The 23,721-nt window shown below is 36.5% G+C and overlaps 1 protein-coding gene across 2 annotated transcripts; it reads left to right on the top strand.

The window, feature by feature from the left end:
* The first annotated feature begins 976 nt into the window (after positions 1-976).
* Positions 977-5,957, top strand: LOC129245963 (sphingosine-1-phosphate lyase). Of its 2 annotated transcripts, none has more exons than XM_054884423.1 (8): positions 977-1,293; positions 1,668-2,139; positions 3,739-4,163; positions 4,244-4,480; positions 4,544-4,753; positions 4,821-5,059; positions 5,115-5,261; positions 5,324-5,957. In XM_054884423.1, the coding sequence occupies exons 2-8, from the start codon at positions 1,986-1,988 to the stop codon at positions 5,547-5,549; spliced, it is 1,638 nt and encodes a 545-aa protein (XP_054740398.1). In that variant the 5' UTR covers positions 977-1,293; positions 1,668-1,985; the 3' UTR covers positions 5,550-5,957. The 2 variants fall into 2 exon arrangements, with proteins under 2 accessions (XP_054740398.1, XP_054740396.1); XM_054884421.1 differs by having other exon boundaries at positions 977-1,544.
* Positions 5,958-23,721: the final 17,764 nt, after the last annotated feature.

The following is a 23,721-nucleotide window of genomic DNA, read 5'->3' as shown; positions in this document are numbered from 1 at the left end:
ATTTTAATAGCTTTAAGCAAGCGAGTAAAAGCGGCAAATAAAGCTTTCTTCGCTCGCTTATTGCTACAGATATGTTAGAATTATTATTATTGATATATGGGCCTAAGTATTTAAGCTTGTCAACTCTCTATATGTACTCTCCGGTGATTTCAAAATGCGAATCAGATTTGGTTTCCTTTGCGAAGTGCATATATTTCGTATTCTTCATAAATCATTATACTTTTGCCTAAACCCAACCCAATAATTTTTGAATTGTCACTTCTGAGTTCATTTGTTTTACTACCTCACTTCTCACTAGAGGTATATGTTGCTTTCCATGCGACCCCAATAATAACTATCATAGTATGGTATATAACCTTGTATTCCAGGTTGTGTCAGCCAAATTCGCTCTTTCGTTAGAGCCCATGAGTAAACGAACAAAAGAAAGGAGAATTACGTGTTTGTGAAGAGGAAGAGTAAGCGAAAGCAATGGAAAGAATCAAACACAAGAAGTTATACGCCACACATATACACACTTGCTTGTCATAGCGTCTTCCGAATTAAAAAAAAAAAACACAAAAATACTGCTTTTAAATCTCACAAATCTCAATATTATCAACCGCTTCACTGAACGTCAGGTCCGACTTGTCAAAATCACGAAAAATAAGGAAATAAGACGCCACCCTTAATACTCAGTTCGCCTTGGTGTCGTAGTGGCTATGATTTTATTTGTATGTAGCTATCTAGCTATGTAACTATCGGGGAGCACATGTTGAAAACTAAAAAAATTGTTTTCAATGAGATAAATATATATTTCTTCTATTCTTTAGTCTTGTTATCTTTACTATGTTATGTCTGTTTATAACACTATATTAATTTTAATAGCATCTATTATTTCATAACGGGGATCAGTTTCCAACACTAAATGCTTTCATTCACACTATCATTGTAGGAATTAGCAGCTAACTTCACTATATTTACATTAATTGGAACAAAGCAGCTGACTTGTCCACTATCATTTTTCAAGTTTCTTTTGCTAATTTTACTATCAGGCAGAGCATGATTATGAACAGAAATAAAATTGATATGCGGCAACAGGTCTGCAGATAAGAAGTATATTTTGATAAGCATATTTGGTACAATAATTGATAGAAGTTGTAATACGAAGCACCATCGGCCAGTCTCACTTCGATTGAGGCAAAAGATAAACAACAAATATTTATGTATGTAAATACCGCAAACTCATCATAAAAAAACACTACTTCGTAATGAGTAAATTATAAAAACAAAAACTTCAACAGTAAACAACTATAAGTGAGTATAAGTAGTCGACAAATGTATGCATCGTGTCGGTGACCGCGTCAGAGTTTTGATGACCAATAAAAAAAAAGGTTTAATTAATAATATGCAATACGTGAGCACTTCATATTTACAAAAGTAGCGAACAAACTTCCAACGTCACACCATCAACTATCGACGCGAGGAAGCGGCAACACCTTTGTGAGATTGTGAGACAATTCAACTTTGTAAAGCATTGAGTAGAAACACAAAAGTGCAATAAAAATGTGTGTATATATATACATGTGTATATGTATTAAAGCCCCTTTAAAGGGTAATACTGCTTCTTATCAGCTACACAAAGAAAATTAACACGAACATATTATTTTACTTGTCCCCTTTATTTGTAGTACCTTTCCACCAAAAAGCGATCAGGTGCGTCATCTGTATATACAAATTCGTTTCACCTACATATAGTGCATGTATTGGTATTGTGAATGAAGCTTTCTGGCCAGACGATCGCTTTGCCATTAGTTACTATCGGGCCTTCAACCGGTTCACCAGCGTACAATATTCAAGTGTACTGCCCGCAAATTTAGAGCAGACTCATAAACACATGCGTATATTGTTGTGTATACACCTCATCAACATTGAGTGATAAACTACAGAAGTACAAATTCCAAATAAACTAACAATCCCAACGAGAGATAACAAGTGTAGAACTTAAGATGAAACCATTCCAGTTTGGAGAATGCACAAGGACATTAACAGGTGGCGTGAATCGTGCATTTGGCAATAAAGAACCTTGGCAAGTAGCAGCTATTACAGCGACAACAGTGCTGGGAACTGTGTGGCTATGGGCATTCATCAATCAGGATGAAAGTAAGTAAGGATAATGAAATAATCATTACTATATTTACTTACTTATTTGATAATTTTTATGCTTTTTCCAACAATGAAAACTAAAACACTTGCGTTGACGAGAAAATTGAAGACGCTCTAGTGATAAATTAAAATGCAATCAATTAGCAACAATTTGTCATGCAATCGCTGAAGCGCCACACGCCGATTGCCGTTGCTCCCATTCATTTCCGTTCCCAACATACCGACTTCTTCATCCCTACTATCTTTGTATATCATTCATGTACATATGTATGTATGTAATGGGGTAATAATGGCGTTGAGCAATAATCTTCTCTTATAAAGCATTGTTCATCTGCTGATAGCCCTTTAGCATATCATCATGCGCTTGCTCTTTGCATTCAAATATTTAATAATTTTATTTTTCGTTATTTTAATCAGAAATCGGCTGTTTTTTGTTAACATTTATTATTTTATTATTATCAGCGATAAGCCATAAGCTTATGAACCCGCGCGAAACCGGCTTATCAATGAAATTTCTTGTACGAAATCGCATGCATACACCGTCGAACAGCACTGATAAGAACCAATCTGTTGAAAAGAGCTGAGTGCGCTTTGTGATTTGCTAATTTTGCAGCATTCGTCGAAACTAGATTTCTTAACCGATTTTTAGTATCACTTAGTAACAGATAGTTCTATGAAGACCAGCGATTAAAGCTTTAACTCCTCTGTAATAATGTAATAATAAAATGTAACGAAAATAGGGGCTCAATAGCGCATATTTATATGCGCCAATGGCCTGTCACTTCATTAGCATTTTCCCAAAAAGTATATAGAATATTTTATGGCGTTCCAGGTAGGCACCTTGTATGAGTATATCGGGTTATGTTGTTGCAATAACAACAACAAGTCTCATTGTTTGGCTAACTGCAATTATTTTGAGTCCATTGACTTACACACGCAACTGGAGCCTCAATTCCGTGTAATGCTGCTTCCATTCAAAACATACAAATAGTTCAAAGTTAGTAAAATATTTTTAAAAACTGGCTGGAAGTGTGGCTAATTTTGTACATTTCAAAAGTTCAATGAGCAAAGTTCGAAAATTACAAATACTTTATTGAAGGGCACTAAAAAAAAATAAAAAATAAATTATTGGCGCGTACACTTCTGTTAGGTTTTTGGCCGAGCTCCTCCTCTTATTTGTGGCGTGCGTCTTAATGTTGTTCCACAAATGGAGGGACATACAATTTTAAGCCGACTCGGAACGGCAAATGTTTTTTTTTATGAGTAGCTTTTTCATGGCAAAAATACACTCGGAGATTTGCCATTGCCTGCCGATGGGTGGCCGCTATTAAAAAAAAAACGTTTTATATTATTTTGCTGTTTCATGCAGGGAGTTTCGAACCTACGCTCTCCCGAATGGTAGTCACGCACCAAGCCATTCGGCTACGGCGGCCGCCAAAAATCGAATTTAATCGCATTTAGTATAGGAATTTAAGCGGTATCGTTAGATTTTCTTATCAGCATAATTAATTTTATGATTTCATACTTTTACTTTCGCATCACAAAACTGCAATATCTAAAATTCGCATTCAATTGCTGCTCCTTCCCTTCGTTCAGGTATTCTGGTACGTGGCAAACGTCAATTCTTCCGCCTTGCCAAGAAGCTGCCCGTCGTGCGACGTAAAATCGATACAGAAGTCTCCAAAGCCAAAGAGGATTTTGAGGGTGATATCCGTAAAAGCTGCACTGATCTCAATTGGTCTCTTGAGCTGCCCGCCCAAGGACTGAGTCGTGAAGAAATCTTACAGCTGGTCGACAAGCATTTGAGTATTGGCCATTATAACTGGCGTGAGGGCCGCGTTTCGGGTGCAGTATACGGTTTCAAGGAGGATTTGGTCGATCTGATTGCAGAAGTATATGGCAAGACATCCTACACGAATCCACTCCATGCCGACGTCTTTCCGGGTGTGTGCAAAATGGAAGCGGAAGTGGTGCGCATGGCGTGCACGCTCTTCCATGGCGATGCGAGCAGTTGTGGCACGGTGAGACGATGATGAAAATAAACGCTGCGTTTTGAAAATTGAATGAATATTTTGATTTGCAAATTTCCACTTCGTTCCAGATGACCACTGGCGGCACGGAATCCATATTGATGGCATGTAAAGCGTATCGTGATTACGCGCGCGAAACACGTAATGTGCAGCGCCCAAATATGATTGTGCCAAAAACGGTGCATGCGGCATTCGACAAGGCGGCGCAGTACTTCAACATTCACATCAAATATGTAGATGTGGACCCGAAAACGTTTGAGGTAGATGTGAAGGCGGTGAAGCGTGCCATCAACTCCAATACGATACTGGTATGTTGAGCCATTTTTTCTATATTAGTTATTAGAAAAATATTTCATGCTCACTTATTGCAGCTCGTCGGCTCTGCGCCAAATTTCCCCTATGGCACCATGGATGATATCGAAGCCATTGCGGCTTTGGGTGTTAAATACCACATACCTGTGCATGTGGATGCTTGCCTGGGCAGCTTTGTCATTGCTCTAGCAAGAGAGGCCGGCTATAAGATACGGCCATTCGACTTCGCCGTCAATGGTGTCACTAGTATTTCAGCTGACACGCATAAGGTTGTCGGAAAATTATCTACGCTTGCTTTTTCACCAATTAAAATTGCTTCTATTTATTGCTTTTTAGTATGGTTTTGCGCCCAAAGGCTCCTCAATTATACTGTACTCCGCACAAAAGTACCTAAACCATCAATTCACTGTAACCACCGATTGGCCAGGTGGCGTCTATGGCTCACCCACTGTGAATGGCTCGCGTGCGGGTGGCATTATTGCTGCTTGCTGGGCAACTATGATGAGTTTCGGTCATGAAGGCTATCTGGAAGCCACCAAGCGCATTCTGGACACTGCGCGCTACATCGAGGCTGGGTAAAATGTTTTATAAAGAAGAAAATTAGTTTATTGCATGTAAATGAATTTTCAGCATACGCAAAGTGGACGGTGTATTTGTCTTTGGAAAGCCTGCAACATCGGTGGTCGCCATTGGTTCGAATGTATTCGACATTTTCCGTCTATCGGATGCGCTAGGCAAATTGGGCTGGAATTTGAATGCTTTGCAATTTCCCTCAGGGTAGGTTAGCGTACATTTAACTAAGTATTTGCTTTTCATTCTCAACAACTTTGCGCATTTAGGATTCACATTTGCATTACCGATATGCACACCAAGTCTGGATTGGCCGATAAGTTCCTTGCTGACTTGAAATCTTCCGTTGCTGAAATTATGAAAGACCCCGGCCAACCAGTCGAGGGCAAAATGGCTATTTACGGCATGGCTCAAGGTATACCAGATCGCACAGTGGTGGGCGATGTGACGCGCGCTTTCCTCAACAGCATGTACTACACGCCCATCGATAAATGAGCAACTGGGCGGAAAGTGCACTTTGAGAGGGAAGGAAATTGTCAGCTGTGGGAGTGGCAAATGGTTTAGAAGCAACTAAAGCACTTGCAATTTTTGAAGCATTTTTTATAATAAATAAATACGTTTCAGTAGTCGACTGAATGCGGCTTAAAAAATTCGCTTTTTGTTAGTTTTTATAATATATCAAGTAAAAGAGTTATTTGTTTAAAATGTCTAAAACTATTTTTATGAAAAGATCTTTAATTGATTATTTTCTGTGATTTATTCTCAAAGCAAAAAGTTCGAGCGCAAAAATTACTATGTTTATAATACGAGATACTTAGTATAATGTTTAAGAAAATATGTACATATATTTAAAAAAATCAAATTTTCTAACTCAAATTCGTTTTTGAAAGAGCCTATTTTTCTTTATGCTGCTAGCTTTTAAAATTTATTGTAATCTATGCATTTGTTTCAAAATTAATTCTTAACCTGCATGTTTTGAATTTTTTTATTGATTTAAGATGCATCAATGGTATAAAATGTGTATACAAATAATTTACATTTATTATATAACTTCTTATAAATGTAAAAAAAAAATCATTGTCAGGACAAAAGTAAACAAAAGTAAAAAATAAATATTTCTGAGTTAAAAGAAAAACGAAGAGAAAATGTTTATGTTTCATAAAATCAGCAAAAAGATGGGTACAAAAGATGGTATATGAACTGCTACCCTAAGATATATTGGGCTCTCTAATATTCACAATATCTACTTCATATAACGGGTTAGGGGTAGTCAGAGGGCCGAAAAAATGATGATTTTCAAAAAGTTTATTTTACAAAAATAAGAACATGCCATTAATACATCATATTTCGACTTAGGTTAGGTTAGGTTGAAGCGGTTGTCCTGTGGGACACACTCAGGCCCATAGCCCATTGTGATGCCGCGTGGGGAGCTTGTCCCGATCACTCCTAAAACCAGTGTGTGCTTTTCAAAAATTTTAAAATATCTCTGATTTCTGTAGAACTGAGATCTTCCAACTCATTAAAAAATTATCTACCCAGAATAGTAAACCTGCGTCTGGATAGAGCAGGACGGTGGCACAGTAGGTGCGAGATTGTCTCTTCCTCGTCCTCATCTAGACAACTTCTACAGAAGTGATGTGTTTGCACACCCATCCTTTGGGCGTGTCTACCTATTAGCTAGTGCCCCGTTATTAGAGTCGACCACAGTTGACGCGCGATTTTGCAGGTGGCTTCATTACGCCATCTTTCGTTTGCTTTCTTTACAATTTCTTTGTTTGTTTCGACTTGACTTTGACAAAATTTCAAAAAAAAAAAAAAATTAAAATTGTAAAAGTTACCGCTGTTTGTGTGGACCCCGTTTCTCCAGAAGTCCCTTGCGGTGATCATCACAAGTCCTTGGAGATTCATCTAAAATCAATCGGACAAGAGAAATTAGTTTTATTATTAGATAAGCTTTTTTCAAAATTAACAATATGGCGGCCTCAGGAGATATTTTTCCGATTTTCGGAAAAAGGCCGAGCATTAATTGTTAAAAAAAAATCGAAATTTTTGAAAAAAAGTCCTTCGATTAGGAACGACTTTTTTTATGTTTTTCAAAAGCAGTATAAATTTTATTGAAATCTATAGTTTTGAGTTTTTGAAACGCATTTAAAGTTTTGCTATCTGCTCCGGAGCGCCCGAGCGCCCTATGTTAATTGTTGAATAACTCGAAAATTATTTGTCGGATTCACTTCAAATTTTCACATAATATTTTTAAGATACAAGGTGGGCCATATATTGCTTTTTGAACCATCTATTTTTTTGAGAATGGTAACACAAATGACATGCCAAATGTGTTCATAATTTACTTAAAGTTTTGACATTTACGAAATGGGACGCTATACGCTTGAACAAAATTGGGAAATATTGAAAACCTATTTCCAAAGTACGAGTCTTCTTCTTCTTTTCTGATTTTCACATGGGGGTTACGTCAATAAGCAAAATTGTCGGATTTGGGGCTCAGAAAATCCACACGTTACTGTAGAGAAGCAAATGCATCCACAACGAGTCACTGTTTGGTGCGGTTTTTGGTCTGGCGGCATCATGGGGAGCCGTTAAGGACAATTTTTATGCGAACCATCCAGAGACGATTGATGCTTCAAAACACGAAATCGAAGTTGCCATTCATGAAATTGGAGCCCAAACAATCGAAAATGTCCTTAAAAATTGGGTTGATCGAATGGCCTACTGTAAAGCCAGTCGTGGCAGTCATTATAACGATATTATTTTTCATTCATAAATGACAATGTTCAATCTTCAAAATAAAAAAAAAGTTTGAAAAAATATTGATTAGTTTTTTTTTATAGCCGATTCAAAAAGCAAATTTAACATGGCCCACCCTATTTTATACTTTAAGAAAATGCTAAAAAAATCCAATTTGTTTTTAAATTCTGACTGCTTCTAACCCCTTTTTTCTTTATTTTATTTTATTCTACGTTACCGGTACGACCCGGAACTATATCCGGCCAAAGACTGTCACTACAGCGGCATTCCGCGTACATGTAAGGGGCATGTTTATGCTGCTAAAACAACAACAACAACCGATGCCTTGTTACAGTTTAGGTAATCAGCGTTCAGGCCAAGCAAGCGACTTTAGTCATTCGGCCATAGGTCGCGATTATTTGAATGACTTCTAAGTTTACATTCGCCTGTTAAAACACTTCTTAGCACCTTTAAGTAAAGAAATTGGTGAAAGTGGCAACAATCCCGACTGACATTTTTTGGTCATATTTTATCCAACTTTTACACCTCATGACGCTCCAAATAACCAGCATTTCTCTGGATGTTTGAAACAGGGCAATCCGCTGCGCGTAGTTAATGCAGGGTCCGGCACTCGAAGTGTAACCAACTTCAGACAGCTCGCGCAGCTGATGCACGGGCCGTCTGTGAGTTGGCTAAATGACAGTCCAGAGTATCGTTTACAAGCGCGCGGACGCATTTTGCCAAGAGTAAACGCGAATAAAAAAAACAAAAATGGATTTCAAGCGTAATGGTGTGATTGCATTATATTTGGTGATTGTTCGTGAGCCTTAAAGTAAGTAAAGTTTTTTGTTTATCGCACCATTACTCGTTCCAATGATACTGGTAGCATCGGGAAACGTCATGGAGGTGGTCATCAAAACACTGCAACGTCACGTGAAATGGTTCAAAAAGTGAAGAAGCGACTTGAGCGAAATTCCCGACGAAGTGCCAATCAAATGGCGAAGGAACTGAAAATATCTGAACGTATCATGCGCCGCATACTGAAAAATGATCTCAAAGTAAAGCCTTACAAGATTCAAAAGGCGCATGATCTCACACCAAAAGCAACAACAAGTCAAACTTGAGAGAGCGAAGGAAAGTGGTCAATTTCCGAACATTGTGTTTTCTGATGAGAAAATTTTTCCAATTGAGCAATTCGTAAACTCCATGAGCGATAGAGTTTATTTGACCGACTGTTCATACGAGAATTCGAGCAATCAATTGGCCACCAGGAGGCAGCACCCGCCACAGGCAATGGTTTGTGCCGCTGTAACCGCAGATGGGCGCTCTCCAATCGTTTTCATCGAGCCATGCGTCAAGGCAAATGCGAAATATTATCGGGAAAGTATTCTGGAGGTTGCTTTGAGGCCGTGGGCAGACAAACATTTTGGTGGTAGACCATGGACGTTTCACCAGGACTCGGCACCGTCTAACAAAGCTCGAGTCAACCAAGAATGGCTAAAAAACGTTTCGAAATTCATAACATCCACATAATGGATCGAAATTTCACCAGACGCGAATCCGATAGATTATTCTTTTTGGGACATTTTGAAGAGCGAAGTTTGAACTAAAAGAATCATCAGTCTCGAGGCGCTGAAAAAAGCCATTGCCTGCGAGTGGACCAAAATACCTGCAAGTCACATTCGGGCAGCTTGCGATCCGTTTCTGGACCGTCTCAAGGCCATAGTCAAGGCAAAAGGTGGTCATATCGAGCAAAATTAAATTGATTCTTAATTTTGTATTATTTTCACACATTTTATACTTTGAATTGAATAAAAGTAATTTTCCAAACTAAATTTATGGCCTTTTTAATTGGTTACACTTGGAGTGCCGAATCCTGTATTTTGACGAAAAAAACGTTCTATTCCAAACCAAATAAATAGTTAAAGGCTAAAACACCATATTTACCGTCGGCGATCGAAAGATCTTGAGAGGATATCCATGCAGTTGCTAAACTTTCAAGGCTCTTCATTTAAAGCCAGGGGAAGAGCATGAATTAAGAGCCTTCAATCACTCGCCTTCTCGATTTTTAAACCCTTAAGATGCAGTTAATGACACTCCTTACGTTGATACCTGCTCTGATACCGAAATAAACTATGCGATTTTTCCGTTGACTTGATGATAATTGGTTACCGATTTATGAGCACAACTCGATTCTTGCACACCTCGATACTTGCGAGACAATTTTTGTTTTTCATTGCGCACTCAGTAGTTGCGACATTCGAAAATTTTTAACTCGATACTTGCAACATTTTTTGTTTTGTCTTTTTCTTTTGCTCTTTTTGTGATGTATTTTTGGGAATAAAGCTCGGGGAAGTATCGTCGATGTCATTCTGGTAATGACATTTTTTTATTTGAATCAGCTGAAAGAATTTAGAGGAAGTACCGTCTAATTGGTTTGCTGACGAAATGACACCTTTTTTTTTTTGTTTTGTTTTTATGGTGAGGAGGTTCAAAATGCCTTCGCACTTACAGCGACCGTCATCGTAGCCACTAAAACAATCCTTCCTCCTTTTCTGGGGAGACTCCCTTCCCGGAACTACCTTGCATTACTTCGGAAAGACCCTGAACGGTATCCATTAAATGGACTAATACTCTTTACCCACGTCTGAGTCCACCATATTTGTAGCCAGCTGCATGCTATAGACTCGTCTTCTAATGCCTCTGTGCCGTCATACCAGTGGCATGTGTGGCATGCTCTCAGGTTCCTCTCACATGGGCGTATGGATGTTATACACTATCGAGATTTCTTTTGCATCTGCAACAAAGAAGATATTGCGGTATTATTATAACGTCTTATGCCGTCTTGAGCACATGACTCGACCGTCTGTGATTTGTCGTCAGTTCGTAGGCAGTCCACCTCCTATCAAAATGACACTTCTTCTTATTTATAATGCTCGATGACATGCCAAAGAAGGCGAGTTAAAGAGCTACGACGGCCAAATATCAGTAGTGTGCTTTCCTCCAAACTGTACGGCTCTAATGCAGCCCATGATCAAAACGTTATAAGGCTTACTAAGTTGAACTACAAAAAAAAAAAACCCCCTCTTATGTCACATTTTTGCTCCGGGAGAATCTAGGGGATGCTCTAAATGCAATGACTGCGTCTGACTGGAATTGTGACGACATCATTCCTCTTTCCAATATTAAATTCATTGCAACTTTGCCTCGAGAAATAGAAGCATTGCAACAAGTCTCCCAATCTGAAATCGACCACTGGATTGCTGAACTTCATTAGGAACCCATTTAAATGAAGACTACTGTAATGAAGACGGCGAAACAGTCGGTAAAGGGGGCTTGCTTAAACGAAACTTTAATTTCAAATGAAACTCATCGCTTTAAAGAGTATTTAATTAATATAATAAAAATAAATAAACTTAAATTGTTATCAGTAAAAAAAAATTTAATTTATATAGAAAAAAACTTCAGTATTTGTGACAACCTCGAATCTTGCACCGAGCCCGGTTTTCATTACGTGCAAGAATCGAGTTTCTACTGTACATAAGAAGATGTATTTCAGACAGCAGCTTCAAGAAGTAAAGTGACAAAAAGTGACACTCCGTCTAGACGAGGAAGAGGAAAAGACCATCCCGCACCTTCTGTGTCACTGTCCTGCTCTATCCAGACGTAGACTCGCAACTTTGGGTGGACAATCCTTTAATGAATTAGAAGATGTCGGCTCTGTCGAAATTAAGGATCTTACAAAATGTTTCTAAAGTACACATTGGTTTTAGGAGGGATAAGGGCTAGCTTCCATCGCGACATCACAATGGGCCATGAGCCTGAGTGTGTCCTACAGTGGACAACCGCTTCAACCTAACCTAACCTAACACTTCGTATAACATTTGGCTGGATTGTAGAAGACTGAAAAATGATTTGTCAGTCAAAGACGATATGCTTCAGATTACGAAATTACAGCCACAAGTGATTTTATAAGAGCTGTTGTAAAACGTTTAAATGACCAATAGTGGACTTGACGTCTTTTAGTTCGATTTCATATTAGTGGAATCAGACACCACAGATGGGTATTGGGGACTCGTCTTTACAGCAATTCTTCTTCCAAGTTCATACTGGAGTCCGACAAGGTCGCATGCATTCCTTTAGTTTGCTGCTCGTTAAGAAGAAAGTACGAATACGGGCTACACCATTTTTCGCTATCTTCTCCACGAAGCCACTTTGGGGCATATGGAATCAAGACCTCGTCAGAATGATCTTTGGGACTATGAATGTAAGTGCAGCAATGATTTCAACAACTTCCATCCTATAAGGATTATTTCGGTTTGGTTTTAAATCGTGGAACTTCAACTGGAAAATTGAATCCTCGTAACTTACGCGCAGGTCCTCGCAAACTGATGATTTCGAATAATATTTTACAGCCATGGTCATATAGGGTCCGCCATATAACTTTACGGAATTAAAAATGCTATAAAAAAGAAACTACTCATTATTTTTCCAAACTGTTTTTCTTATTTTGAAGTAAAATCCTTCCGGTTAATGATGGAACACAACTTCATTCATATGGCTGCCTCGGCTAGCCATGCACCATCCCATACGATCGGTCCAATTTTTCAACACATTTTCAATTGTATGCGGCTGTATTTCAGCTATGACATCGCGTATGTTGGTCTTCAGTGCATCAAATGTTGCTGGTTTGTTTTCATAACACTGGTCTTTGACGGCGCCCTAAAGATAATAGTCCAACGGCGTCAAATCGCAGCTCCGAGGCGGCCACTGGATATCAGAATTTCGGCTGATAATGCGATCTTCGAAGACAGTGCGCAAAAGATTGATCGTAGCATTCGCTGTGTGGCAAGAATGTTTGTACACATTCTGCAACATTACCATGATTTTCAAAGTAATGTCGCAATATTTCCCAGCGTTCGTTGAGCGTATACACAACCATTTTCGTTCAGCGGAAGAATAAAACTAATTTTCTGTCAAATCAGATGACAGCTAAGTGTTACCATTCTTCAAATAATACCTAGATCAAATCCGTAACGATAGATGGCGGGCCCTGTATAAATAGCACATTTAGACTTTGATAGCAAAGAGTTGAATATGTTTTTAAATAACTATTTTTTATTGGGAAAAAGCAACATAAAAAATAAAAAACTTATTTACTTCCCCTTTAAAGCAAAAAAGTGGTCAAAAAGAATTTCAGTTCTGATTTAGTTTACGAGAACGTTGATAACTCACGAAACCCCCTGGACACATAAATAGCACATCCTACAAAATTCCAAATAAGAGCAAAAATAGTAAAGAAATCAGATAGTTGAGTAATAATATTGTTTTGCCAGATTAGTATTTTGTACTATATCCAACGTTTTTGATTACTTCTTCAAGCCGTCGCTCCATACCTTCTATAAGCGTGTGGCATCTTTCCTTTAGAATCAAGTACCTCTCAACTGCGGCTCACAAATCATCAAAGTTTTTAAAATTTTTGTTAGCGATTTCGATCTTAACGTCATTCCACAAATTGTCTATTGGATTGAGATCAGGACTCTGCGCCGGCCAATCCAGTACATTAATTTTTTCTCTTTTGAGCCATTGCTTTGGATCATTGCCCAGCATAAATGTCCAATTTAATGGCATAAACTCAAACACAAATGACTCCATTTTATTCTGGAGTATATCCGGATACTGAAATCTATCCATTTTACCAACCACGCGAACAATTGGCCCAACACCATGCCAGGAAAAAGCTCCCCAAACCATGATGCTTTCGCCGCCGTATTTAATCGTCTTTTGACGTGATAACGTCTTATAATTCGATTTAGCCGGCTGCACGCACGAAAAAATGTGTCGTTACCTTGCTCATTTGTCGTTACCTTGCTCATTTATCGTTACCTTGCTCATTTGTCGTTACCTTGCTCATTGTCGTTACCTTGAATGAACTGCAAGCGAAAGCGCGGAACGAACGACAAAGCAAACAAAGCAAACGAACAGCAACGTTCGACATCTTGCTCTCTCCTACTTAAGTGAGCGTATATATGTATGTATATGCGCATATGTACATATATAAATTCACGTATTTGTATTTGCATATGCCTTCTTATTGATTATTATTAATTTGATTTACTTGAAGAATTTAAAATAAAACCAAGTTTGTTAATAATACCTGTTGTTTTAATGTTATTATTATTTTATTTTTTGACGTGATTATGTTATGTTATGTTATGTTATGTTATGTTATGTTATGTTATGTTATGTTTTGTTATGTTATGTTATGTTATGTTATGTTATGTTATGTTATGTTATGTTATGTTATGTTATGTTATGTTATGTTATGTTATGTTATGTTATGTTATGTTATGTTATGTTATGTTATGTTATGTTATGTTATGTTATGTTATGTTATGTTATGTTATGTTATGTTATGTTATGTTATGTTATGTTATGTTATGTTATGTTATGTTATGTTATGTTATGTTATGTTATGTTATGTTATGTTATGTTATGTTAAAGTATATTATGTTATGTTAATGTTAACTCATTCTCTATATCCATACAAAATATCTATCAAACAAATAAAATTAAAATTTTCTTTTGAAAAATGCAACCATTCAATTAGTATTTTCTTATGACGTTATCACGTTAAACTATCGTCAGTAAAACGACTTTACAGACAACCTCTTTTCTTTGTGAACCTAGAATTTAGCGCTTCATTTTTTGGACTATTTATTTTGGTTTCGTCGGTCCAAAGTACGTTTTTCCAAAACTGAATAGATTTGTCTTTGTGAGCTTTTGCAAAGGCAAGTCGCTGTTCGATGTGTCTTTTGAGAGGAGTGGGTTTTTTCTGCTTATGCGGCCAAACAGCTAGGCTTCGTTAAGTCGCCTTTCTGGGGACCTGTAGACCAGATTCTTGGTTTATTTCAAGCATTATTTGCCGTGCCGACTTAAAAGGATCTGCTTTGCTCTTGCGTATTATAGCTCTATCCACATTAACAGCAGTTTTTCGCGGCTCAGCAGAGTTCGTACTAAAAACTTAACTTAACATATAAGGTTCACATTTGTGCTATTTATCTGTCCATGGCTGTAAAATTTTGCTTCAGCAGAATCTCCTGTTTACTTTGCTTGCAGCTGGAAATTTTGTTCCAAAGACAGATTTGTAGAGGAATAAGTAAAAAAAAAATGTATTGGGTAAAAATCGATGAAATTCCAGCTGGATCACACGGAAGAGCAAATTTTTACAGTTGAAATTATCAAGAATGAAATAACGCAAACAAAAATAGGGAGACCACAATTTTTCATATATAATATTTTGAATTGCATATTTAGAAATGCACCAATACATTTACGAGTATACCAAATACAACAACAACTGAAGTAAAATTCAAATAAAACGTAGAGCATTTCAAAAGGCCAAAATCAAATGATCGACAGTAAATCACCACACACACACACAGCTAAATATGTACATACGCATAAATATAATGCAATGACAGCGCATCATTAAAGCAACAACAACATAAAGCGCACTAAAAATGGCAACCGGCAACATAAACAATAAAACACCCACACAGGCCAATAAGTTGAATTTGACATGGAGCGACAGAGCACCACAGCCTAACACAGCAGACATAGCAACTCCAAAAAGGCAGCCACATGGAATGAATGACGAAAACACAAAAACAACAAAACCAAAAACTCTGCAACACTCAGTGTCACAAACGGCTGCTGGAGATGGAGCAGCAACAACAAACACACAAACAGCACAAGCAATTGAGTCGAAAAGTGGCACAAGAAAAAATGTCAACTGACGGAAAAAATTAAAAAAAAAAAAAAACAATTACATTGAATTCAGAAATATAAATGTGGTTCTTAATGCGTTGTCTTAAGAAGTTTTTATAAAGGAAATAAGAAAATTTGAAAAAGTGATACAAAATAATTAAAAAAAGAAAATAGTTGCGCCTTATAAAAAAAATTGTGCTAGTTGAAATTTTCTAATCTGATTGCTTGAAGGGTCTAGGCCACTTCTTCTTCTTAATTGGCGCGATAACCGCTAACGCGATTTTGGTCGAGTTTAACAAAGCGCGCCAGTCGTTCCTTTCTCGTGCTAACCGGCGTCTAGGATCTAGGCCACTATAGTGCTGAAAAAAATATGAATATTTTATGAATTTTTCTCTGCTGAGCAATAAAATAAATCAAAATTCTAGAACAGCCCCTTTATTATACTAGTCATAGCATATACCATAGGGCGGGTCGATTTAAAAATCGCTCATTGCTCTGTGAAAATCGTATTCTAGGGATCAAAATAAGAAACTTTGCCGAAGGAACCATACCTCTAAAACGAATTCTGATGTCCCCCAATTTGGGTCGAACGAAAAATCCCACTTTGAGTGCTCCAATCGAGTCCAAATGTATGACCGACCCCCACTAACTTTGGACGGCCGATCCACCCATGCCAGTGCCACTCCCCTGGGGGGTTCCCCATACAATCATTTCAAAATATCACCATTTTTGGCCTTTACATGAGAAAAGAAACTAAAAAGTTCTACCCAAATTGGGTCAGATCAGAATTCGTTTTAGAGATATGGTTCCTTCGACAAAGTTTCTTATTTTGATCCCTAGAATATGATTTTCACAGAGCAATGGGCGATTTTTTTGCCTCCCCACAAATCGACCCGGCCTAATATACCATCATCATAAATTTCTAGAGTCCCAGTATGGAACATAGGGCCACAACGGATTTCTTCCATTCGAGTCGGTTTTGCGCCAATCTCTAAACTTAATTCCAGCTAAGCTACATGGCGCTGGTTTCTGACTCCAGCAGTCGTCTCCAGGTATTCGCTAGTCTTCCACGTGTGCGGCTTCTTAGAGGTTCCAGGCAGTGGCGACGCTTGTGAAGTCACCATTCCCACTGCGTAGAACATGACCAATCTAGCAACATTTTCTCTTTCGGATCTCTAATAGTATTGACCTTTGCCGGGTTCTAGCCCATAAGTCAGCATTCGGGATAATCAGCTCCATCACGCAATTCATCGTAGACTGTTTTTCGTAGAAACTAAGAAATTCTAATCATATAATTCGAATAGTTCCGAGCGTACATTCAAAATTCGTAGAGTAGCATTCATCGAATACACTCGTAACGTCAAATCTTAGAGTTTCGTACAATTTTTCTACGACGACGTTAGACTAACGGACAAAAATTAGAACGAGAAATAAAAAGAGGATTTAAAAGGAAACAAATAAAAAAGCTGTAAAATGTAAGTCCTATATTAACTATTCTATAAATAAAAATAAATTTTTGAATGATATGCACTTTTATGTGACTTCCACAGGTGTAAAGTCGTAAAAACACGCCAGCAGTATGCCACTTTTTTTTGAAGCTAATAGGGAAGAGATCAATCATGACATTGATACTGTAGTAGCCCCTTCGGTTGTAGTAATGGAATTTCCCTCTAGTGGGGGAAATAATTCTTATGTGCGTCCCATCCACACACAAAATAATGCCAGAAAATCTATATTTTTGATAAAACTCCATTTTGCTTTGTTGTTTTTCATTGGCACTCATGTCGAGATTTATCCACTGAGGACACAATCGTGTTTGTAGTGACGCCAATACGTCTTTTAGCACATAGCTAAATGTCGACTGGCCCATTGGCACGTTGAAATCTTTGCCAACTCTGTGCTGATAGCCTTCCTCCGCAAGAAACCGTAAAACAGAGGATAGTCGGAGAACTGGAATTATGGACGACAACTTTGCTGAGCTTGAGCTGTCTTCAATGAAACTCAAAACGTATGTAAATGCAGCTTTATTTAACCGATCATTTTTGATAAACCTATTTTAAAACGAATTTAAGCTAACTTTTTCTTTACCAAAAAGGCAAGCACTTACACGTTCGTCCCTCTCGATATGGATATGGATATGGTTGCTGGCATCTCTCAATATTTTTCGCTCAATTTTGATATTCCGTTCACTTCTCTCTTCGTCCATTAACACAACCGCACATGTCAACGAATACATTTTAATAAGAAAATTCAGCTAACTTGACAAAAAGCTTAAAGATTATTTGCTGGATTGTCTTCTTTACATTGAAGTGAGCTGTTGTCGAAATATGTATTAAAATTTGACATTTGAGTTTGGCAGCACTTTTTTCGTGTTCACATGGAACCCACGATTACAAGTTTTTCGTATTCGTAGTAGACATTCGTATTCGTAGGTTTTCTAGGACGGATTCTATGATAGGACTGAATATTTGGCTAGAATATTTTGAGAATTTCTCGAAGGCATCTGTTCACAAAAACTTGTAATGAGCTTGTCGCATTCCACGTTTCACAACCATAAAGTAAAGTCAACTTAACACTGGAGTTAAATATTCGCAGTGCGCAGTTTTGCGCGCCGTGAAATTGCTTGCAGAGAGCCAAATGCCGTCACAGCTTTCTTTACTCGGTTTTTGATATCATCGCTCGAACTTCCAGCGATCTTCGAGATCAATTGAGAAATTTTGCGTATTTCTTGTGTTTATACGCAAGACTTCCGTTTTCTGGATATTGATTTTCAAGCCGGCTTTCGCAGCTGCTTCTCGCACTGCTTGAGTCTTCGCTGCCGTGTCAAGATAGTTGTGAGACAGAAGTCAGATGTCATCTGCATTGTCAAGATCTGCCAGGCGCCCATGCAGTCCCCAGGTAATACCGCCTCCAGATGACAAGGCTTTTTCCATGAAAACGTCCAAAACGATGTTAAAGAGAAATGGCGAGAGAACACATCCTTGTCGTACACCTGCTAATATACGAATTGTTATTATTATTTCAATTTTTTTTAAGTAATATGCAACAAAATAAATGGCCGTTGCAAAGCTTTTCTTCGAAAAAGAATTTGCTCTTTTAATTTTTAATTTACGGTGGATAAACAAATTTGTTAATTCGTTTTTTGCAAACATGGTTACTTTTTTTAAAGAAAAGTTTCAAAATATTCAAAGACAAATATACATAAAATTTTATTTAATTATTGAGAAAATAGTTGAAACTCTAGTATAATACAAGTAGGCAAGCATAAATAGTGCTGTTTCTCGAACGCTTGATTTTCAACTTAGGCTGTTATTTCTTATATCCATTGAAGTATCTATTGGTTTTCAGAAACGGCTTTCAATTAAATTAGTATACTTAAATGGGTTTTACTTTCCAATTTTATATAATTCGGTGTTAGACCTGGGGGTATTTTCACAAAGTTGCCACCTATTTGGAATTATTTGAAAAATAAAAAAAAATATAATCATTAGGGCAAAAAAATGAGAAGTATTTTAGCCAGCATTAGCTAAAAAAATTAATTTCAATGGGGTTGCCAATTAATTTTAAATGAAAAGTAATTCAATTAACAAACTATGTGAAAATTATTGTATTATTTTTATTTATTTATTTATATGAAATAAAATTATAAATAATTACATTACAGTAAGTTTGTATAATTAGGTCTTAGTAGTGGGAGTATCTTCACAAGGTTGCCACCTATTTGGAATTATTTAAAAATTTAAATAAAAAATATAATAATTTGGGCAAAAAATTAGAAGCATTTTAGCCACCTATAACTAAAAAATAAATTTGAATGGGGATGCCAATTAATTTTAAATGAAAAGTTTAATTCAATTAATAAACTATGTGAAAATTTATTTTTTATTTAATTTATTTTTTTATTTATTTACTTATATGAAATAAAATTGTAAATAATTATATTAGAGTAGTAAGGCAACTAGCAGCTGGGGCTATCGGCATTTCCAACATTTAAAATACAATATTTCGGTTTCAGTATCAAATGACAGATATTAGAAGATTTGTAAATTGACGTATAATTTGTTTACTAAGAGAATGGAATTGACTGAAATTCAACAAAATGAATCGTATGCCCTGGCAGTTAATATTCGTTGCGTATACCAATCAGTTTTATTGTTGTGTATAAAAAAAAACAACAAATATATAATAATAATTTTATAAACTATTTGAAGCCATTTTTGAAAATATCGACCTTTTCAATAGCGACATAAAAAATTTATATTTAAATACCAACGCAATCTTCCAAATTTTTTATAATCTATCAATGCCAAAAGATTATTCAAAGTTTCCATTTATGCCATGATGCAGTTCACGAAAGAGCAACGTTTAAAAATTATTAAAAATTACTATCGAAATTCTGACTCCAAATTCAAGCTCAGATTTTAGAGCGCTTTTCCATTTTCTGATATAACAAACTCTGCGTTCCATAGCAGATAAATTCGAGTCAGTATTGTTGACGCATATTGAAACTATATATGATGTTAAAGATTCCTGCGCCACTGAGCCCATGCTTTTGTCGAAGTACCGAAATTACGCAGCCTGTGCGTAAGCTCAAGATCAGTCTAAATCAATCGACCCCACGCGGTTCATAATAAATTTCCATTTTGAGTTGAATTTTTTGTCTGAGAGCCTTGACCTAGCACCTTATGGGCTCGAATTGGCTCAAGAAGTGCCGAAGGTGGATAATTTGAAGCTCTGAAACTCTTCCGATTGAGGTCTGCTAAAATTATTTATGAACCTATTGGAAAACCTTAATTTTTAATAATAAAATTTAATAAAAAAACTTTTTTTGGAAAACATATCTCTAAGAAATATTTCCAAATTTAATGTTTATTAAGGCGTGTTTTGGTAGTCTAGCGTAAGTGCACTAGCCTGCCATCCCAGAGGTTGTGGGCTCGAATCCCACGTAAAGCACGGTCTTCGCACTTTTCCAAATTTACCTACTTCCCTGTTTCTCCAAAAAAAAAAAAAATAAATTCTCATTCCTCAAACCCAAAAACTTATCCTTTACATTCTTATTTCCGCGCAATACTCAGCGCATTATTTGCATTGTGGCTGATAAAACAAACAAAAACAAAGAAAAGCACACAGTTACACATTGCATCAAGTGGCGCCAGCAAGAAGAAACGAGCAGCAGCGGTAATAGCGCAGAAATACCACTTTAGCGAAGTCCTCAACCATCTGTGCGATCCTTCTCCAAGCAGTAAGAAGGCGTTGTTCCTAAGCAACGACAGGTGGGCATTCCCTCTACTTAGGACTGATAGCGGCAGGCCAAACCCCTACCCTGCCAGAAATCAAATAGATTAACGAAACCAACGCAAGACAAGTCTTGTCGAGGCCTTATGCTCCCGAGGGGAGTGAACAAGGAAAAAAAGGGCATGGTTTGCGTAAAGACTTTGGCCTATTGGCTAACAAGCTCATATTGGCTCAAAAAGTGCAGCATCATGATAATTTGAAGCGCTGAAACTCTTCCGATGGAAATTAATTTACATTTTTTTAAATTATTTCTGCCCTTTTTGGAAACCCTTATATTTTGCTATTGAGTTTAAATAATATATATATGTACCTTTCATAATTTTCCAGTAGCTTTAAAGCATAAAATATCTAATACTCAACCTCATGACGAACCTATTTAGTTATTATACTTTACGCTAAATTTTAGCACTTAATTAGCACCTAAAAGAGCTCCTTAGCTTTATTATCTTCTTCTTTTCTCTGTCAATAATAAAAAACTCAGTGAGTGAAATACTGAACCAGAAAGTTTTCTCAAGTGAATAATTCTATAAACTATGAACTAATTGTCATAAAATCCTATATTCTGTAGATAGGAAAAGGAAATTTGGCATCAACTTAGTGCAGTCCGAATTTGTACTATTCAAGAGAAAGCATAAATTGATTTGTTTAAGGTTTTTGTACTTTCTATCCAAATGAAGTGCTTCACAGTAGTTCTACTTATAGATAAGAGGATTGGTACACCATAACTTTGACGATCCATTCAAGAAAGCAGTTACTGCCAAATATTCCAGTAAAGTAGCTGTAATAAAAATAGTGATGGAGACTCTTAAGATCACCTGAGAGATCGAGCAAAAGTTGACTTATGCTGCTGATTTGCCTTTTAGCTCCATAGAGGCACTAGCACTCTTGCAGCATATTCTTCCATATAATTTGTATATATGGAAAACTTCAGTTTAATTGCAATACTCGTACAACTAAATTGAGCGCAACTCAGACTTGAGAAAATTTCAGGCTTGAGACTATTAAATTATGGGACTTTTTCTGAAAGCCACTTCAAAAATTGATTTTTAAATAAATTATAAATTTATATATATATCTCTATATATATTTTTGAATAATAAACCAAAGATAATAATTTTTTACTTTATGACCGAGAAAAAAAAAATAAAAAAAAATGTTTAAATAACTTTCGGGAAGCAAAATTTTTCTTTCTACTTTCAATAAAAATTGCTTAGTTCATAAATAACTGACTATAATTCAGAAGGAGGCAGAATCAGAGAATGTTAGTGCCAGATCGAGCATGCAACTTCGCAATGTTTTTGAAAAAAAAAAAAAAAATATGTTAAATAGAAATTCATATCATTCATTCATATTTCCATTATTTCAGTTAAATATGCAAAAAAAAATAAGAGATGGCAGTTTGGTATTTTTTTGCCTAATTTCTTTCAATTCAAATTCGAAGAAACAAAAAAATATTTTCAGCGATGGAAATTTTTTTTCAAATTCAATTTTTATATAACCTCAAGTTTCTAAATAATTAGCCGAAACTTATGAGCAAAGAATACTAGAGAAATAAATAAAACTAATTAATACAAAAAAAGGCCCACGGTAATCTCGCTTATTTTCAAATTTACTTAACAAATATTTTTAATTTTGAAAAAATGTTTAGCTTTCCAGTGACTTAAGATTAAACGCTTATAAAAATAATAGCTAAAAAGACAAGATTTGAAGCCCTAAAACAACTGCATCAAAGTCCCATAGTAAATCTCGCTTTTTTCAAATTTACTTTATAAATATTTTTACTAATACCGAAATGTCTGAAAATTGTTAGCTTTTCAGTGAGTTAAGATTAAACGCTCAAAAAAAAAAAATTGCCAAAAAGACAAAATTTGAGGTCCTACAAAACAACATCAACATCAAAAAGTCCCTTAGTAAATCGCGCTTATTTTTTTTCAAATTTGCTTTACAAATATTTTTACTAATACCGAAATATCTGAAAATTATTAGCTTTTCAGTGACTTAAGATGAAAGGCTTATAAAAATAATTGCCAAAAAGGCCAAATTTGACGACCTAAAACAACGACTTATCTACTCAAAAAGTGCTAACTCAACAAATCTGGAACCTGTAAAATAAAATTTGCTAAGTGATGTCTCCACTATAAAAAAAAAAAATAATAAATAAATAAATTAAATTAAATTTTTAACTCAAAAGTTTGAATAATTCATGTTATTTTGTGCGTTTTTCTCCTTGAAAATCCGGTTAAGTCGATTCCATCAACAATTAGCCAGGTGAGCAATTTAGTAAGTGAGAGTGCAGAGAGCATTACTAAAGCAGTGAGCGACTTTGATTGGCTCTAAAGAGGCTACAGAGAGTAAGCTAACAGTTTTTGAGTTAACTTTTTTTGTTGTGACATCATAGCCAACTGGCAAGTTACGCACGTACACATGCACATACTTGTCTTGCTAACTCAGAAGTCAGCCAGTTAACCACTACTAGCAATCATTCGCTCGCGCTGATAAGTAAGTCTCCATAAACGTTACAATTAGTAAGTATGATAAATAGCGGCAACAACCAGAGTATGCGAGTATGCATATTGTACATACAGAGAACTCATAAATTTTGTTAGCCCACTTTATTGAGTCACTTTTCCATTGGCGCTTACCTCAGCAGCGCAGCACCACCTTAACATCATCGTAGCACCTCAACTCTACACCACTCACAACACATTTCACTCATACGCGCTCTGCCGCTCCGATATCCGTTTGCATTTGGCCAAATAACAACAACAGCCCCCAACCAACCGAACAACTACTGACTCCAGCAACGGCAAATCGCATACGTTCCATAACGTCGCCACTTTAAATGTTAAGCGACGTTCGC

The sequence above is a fragment of the Anastrepha obliqua genome, chromosome 4 (assembly GCF_027943255.1).
Source record: "Anastrepha obliqua isolate idAnaObli1 chromosome 4, idAnaObli1_1.0, whole genome shotgun sequence".
NCBI classification, from domain to species: Eukaryota; Metazoa; Arthropoda; class Insecta; order Diptera; family Tephritidae; genus Anastrepha; species Anastrepha obliqua.
Note: the sequence above shows the minus strand (reverse complement) of the source record. Positions and strands in the feature narration are given on the sequence as shown.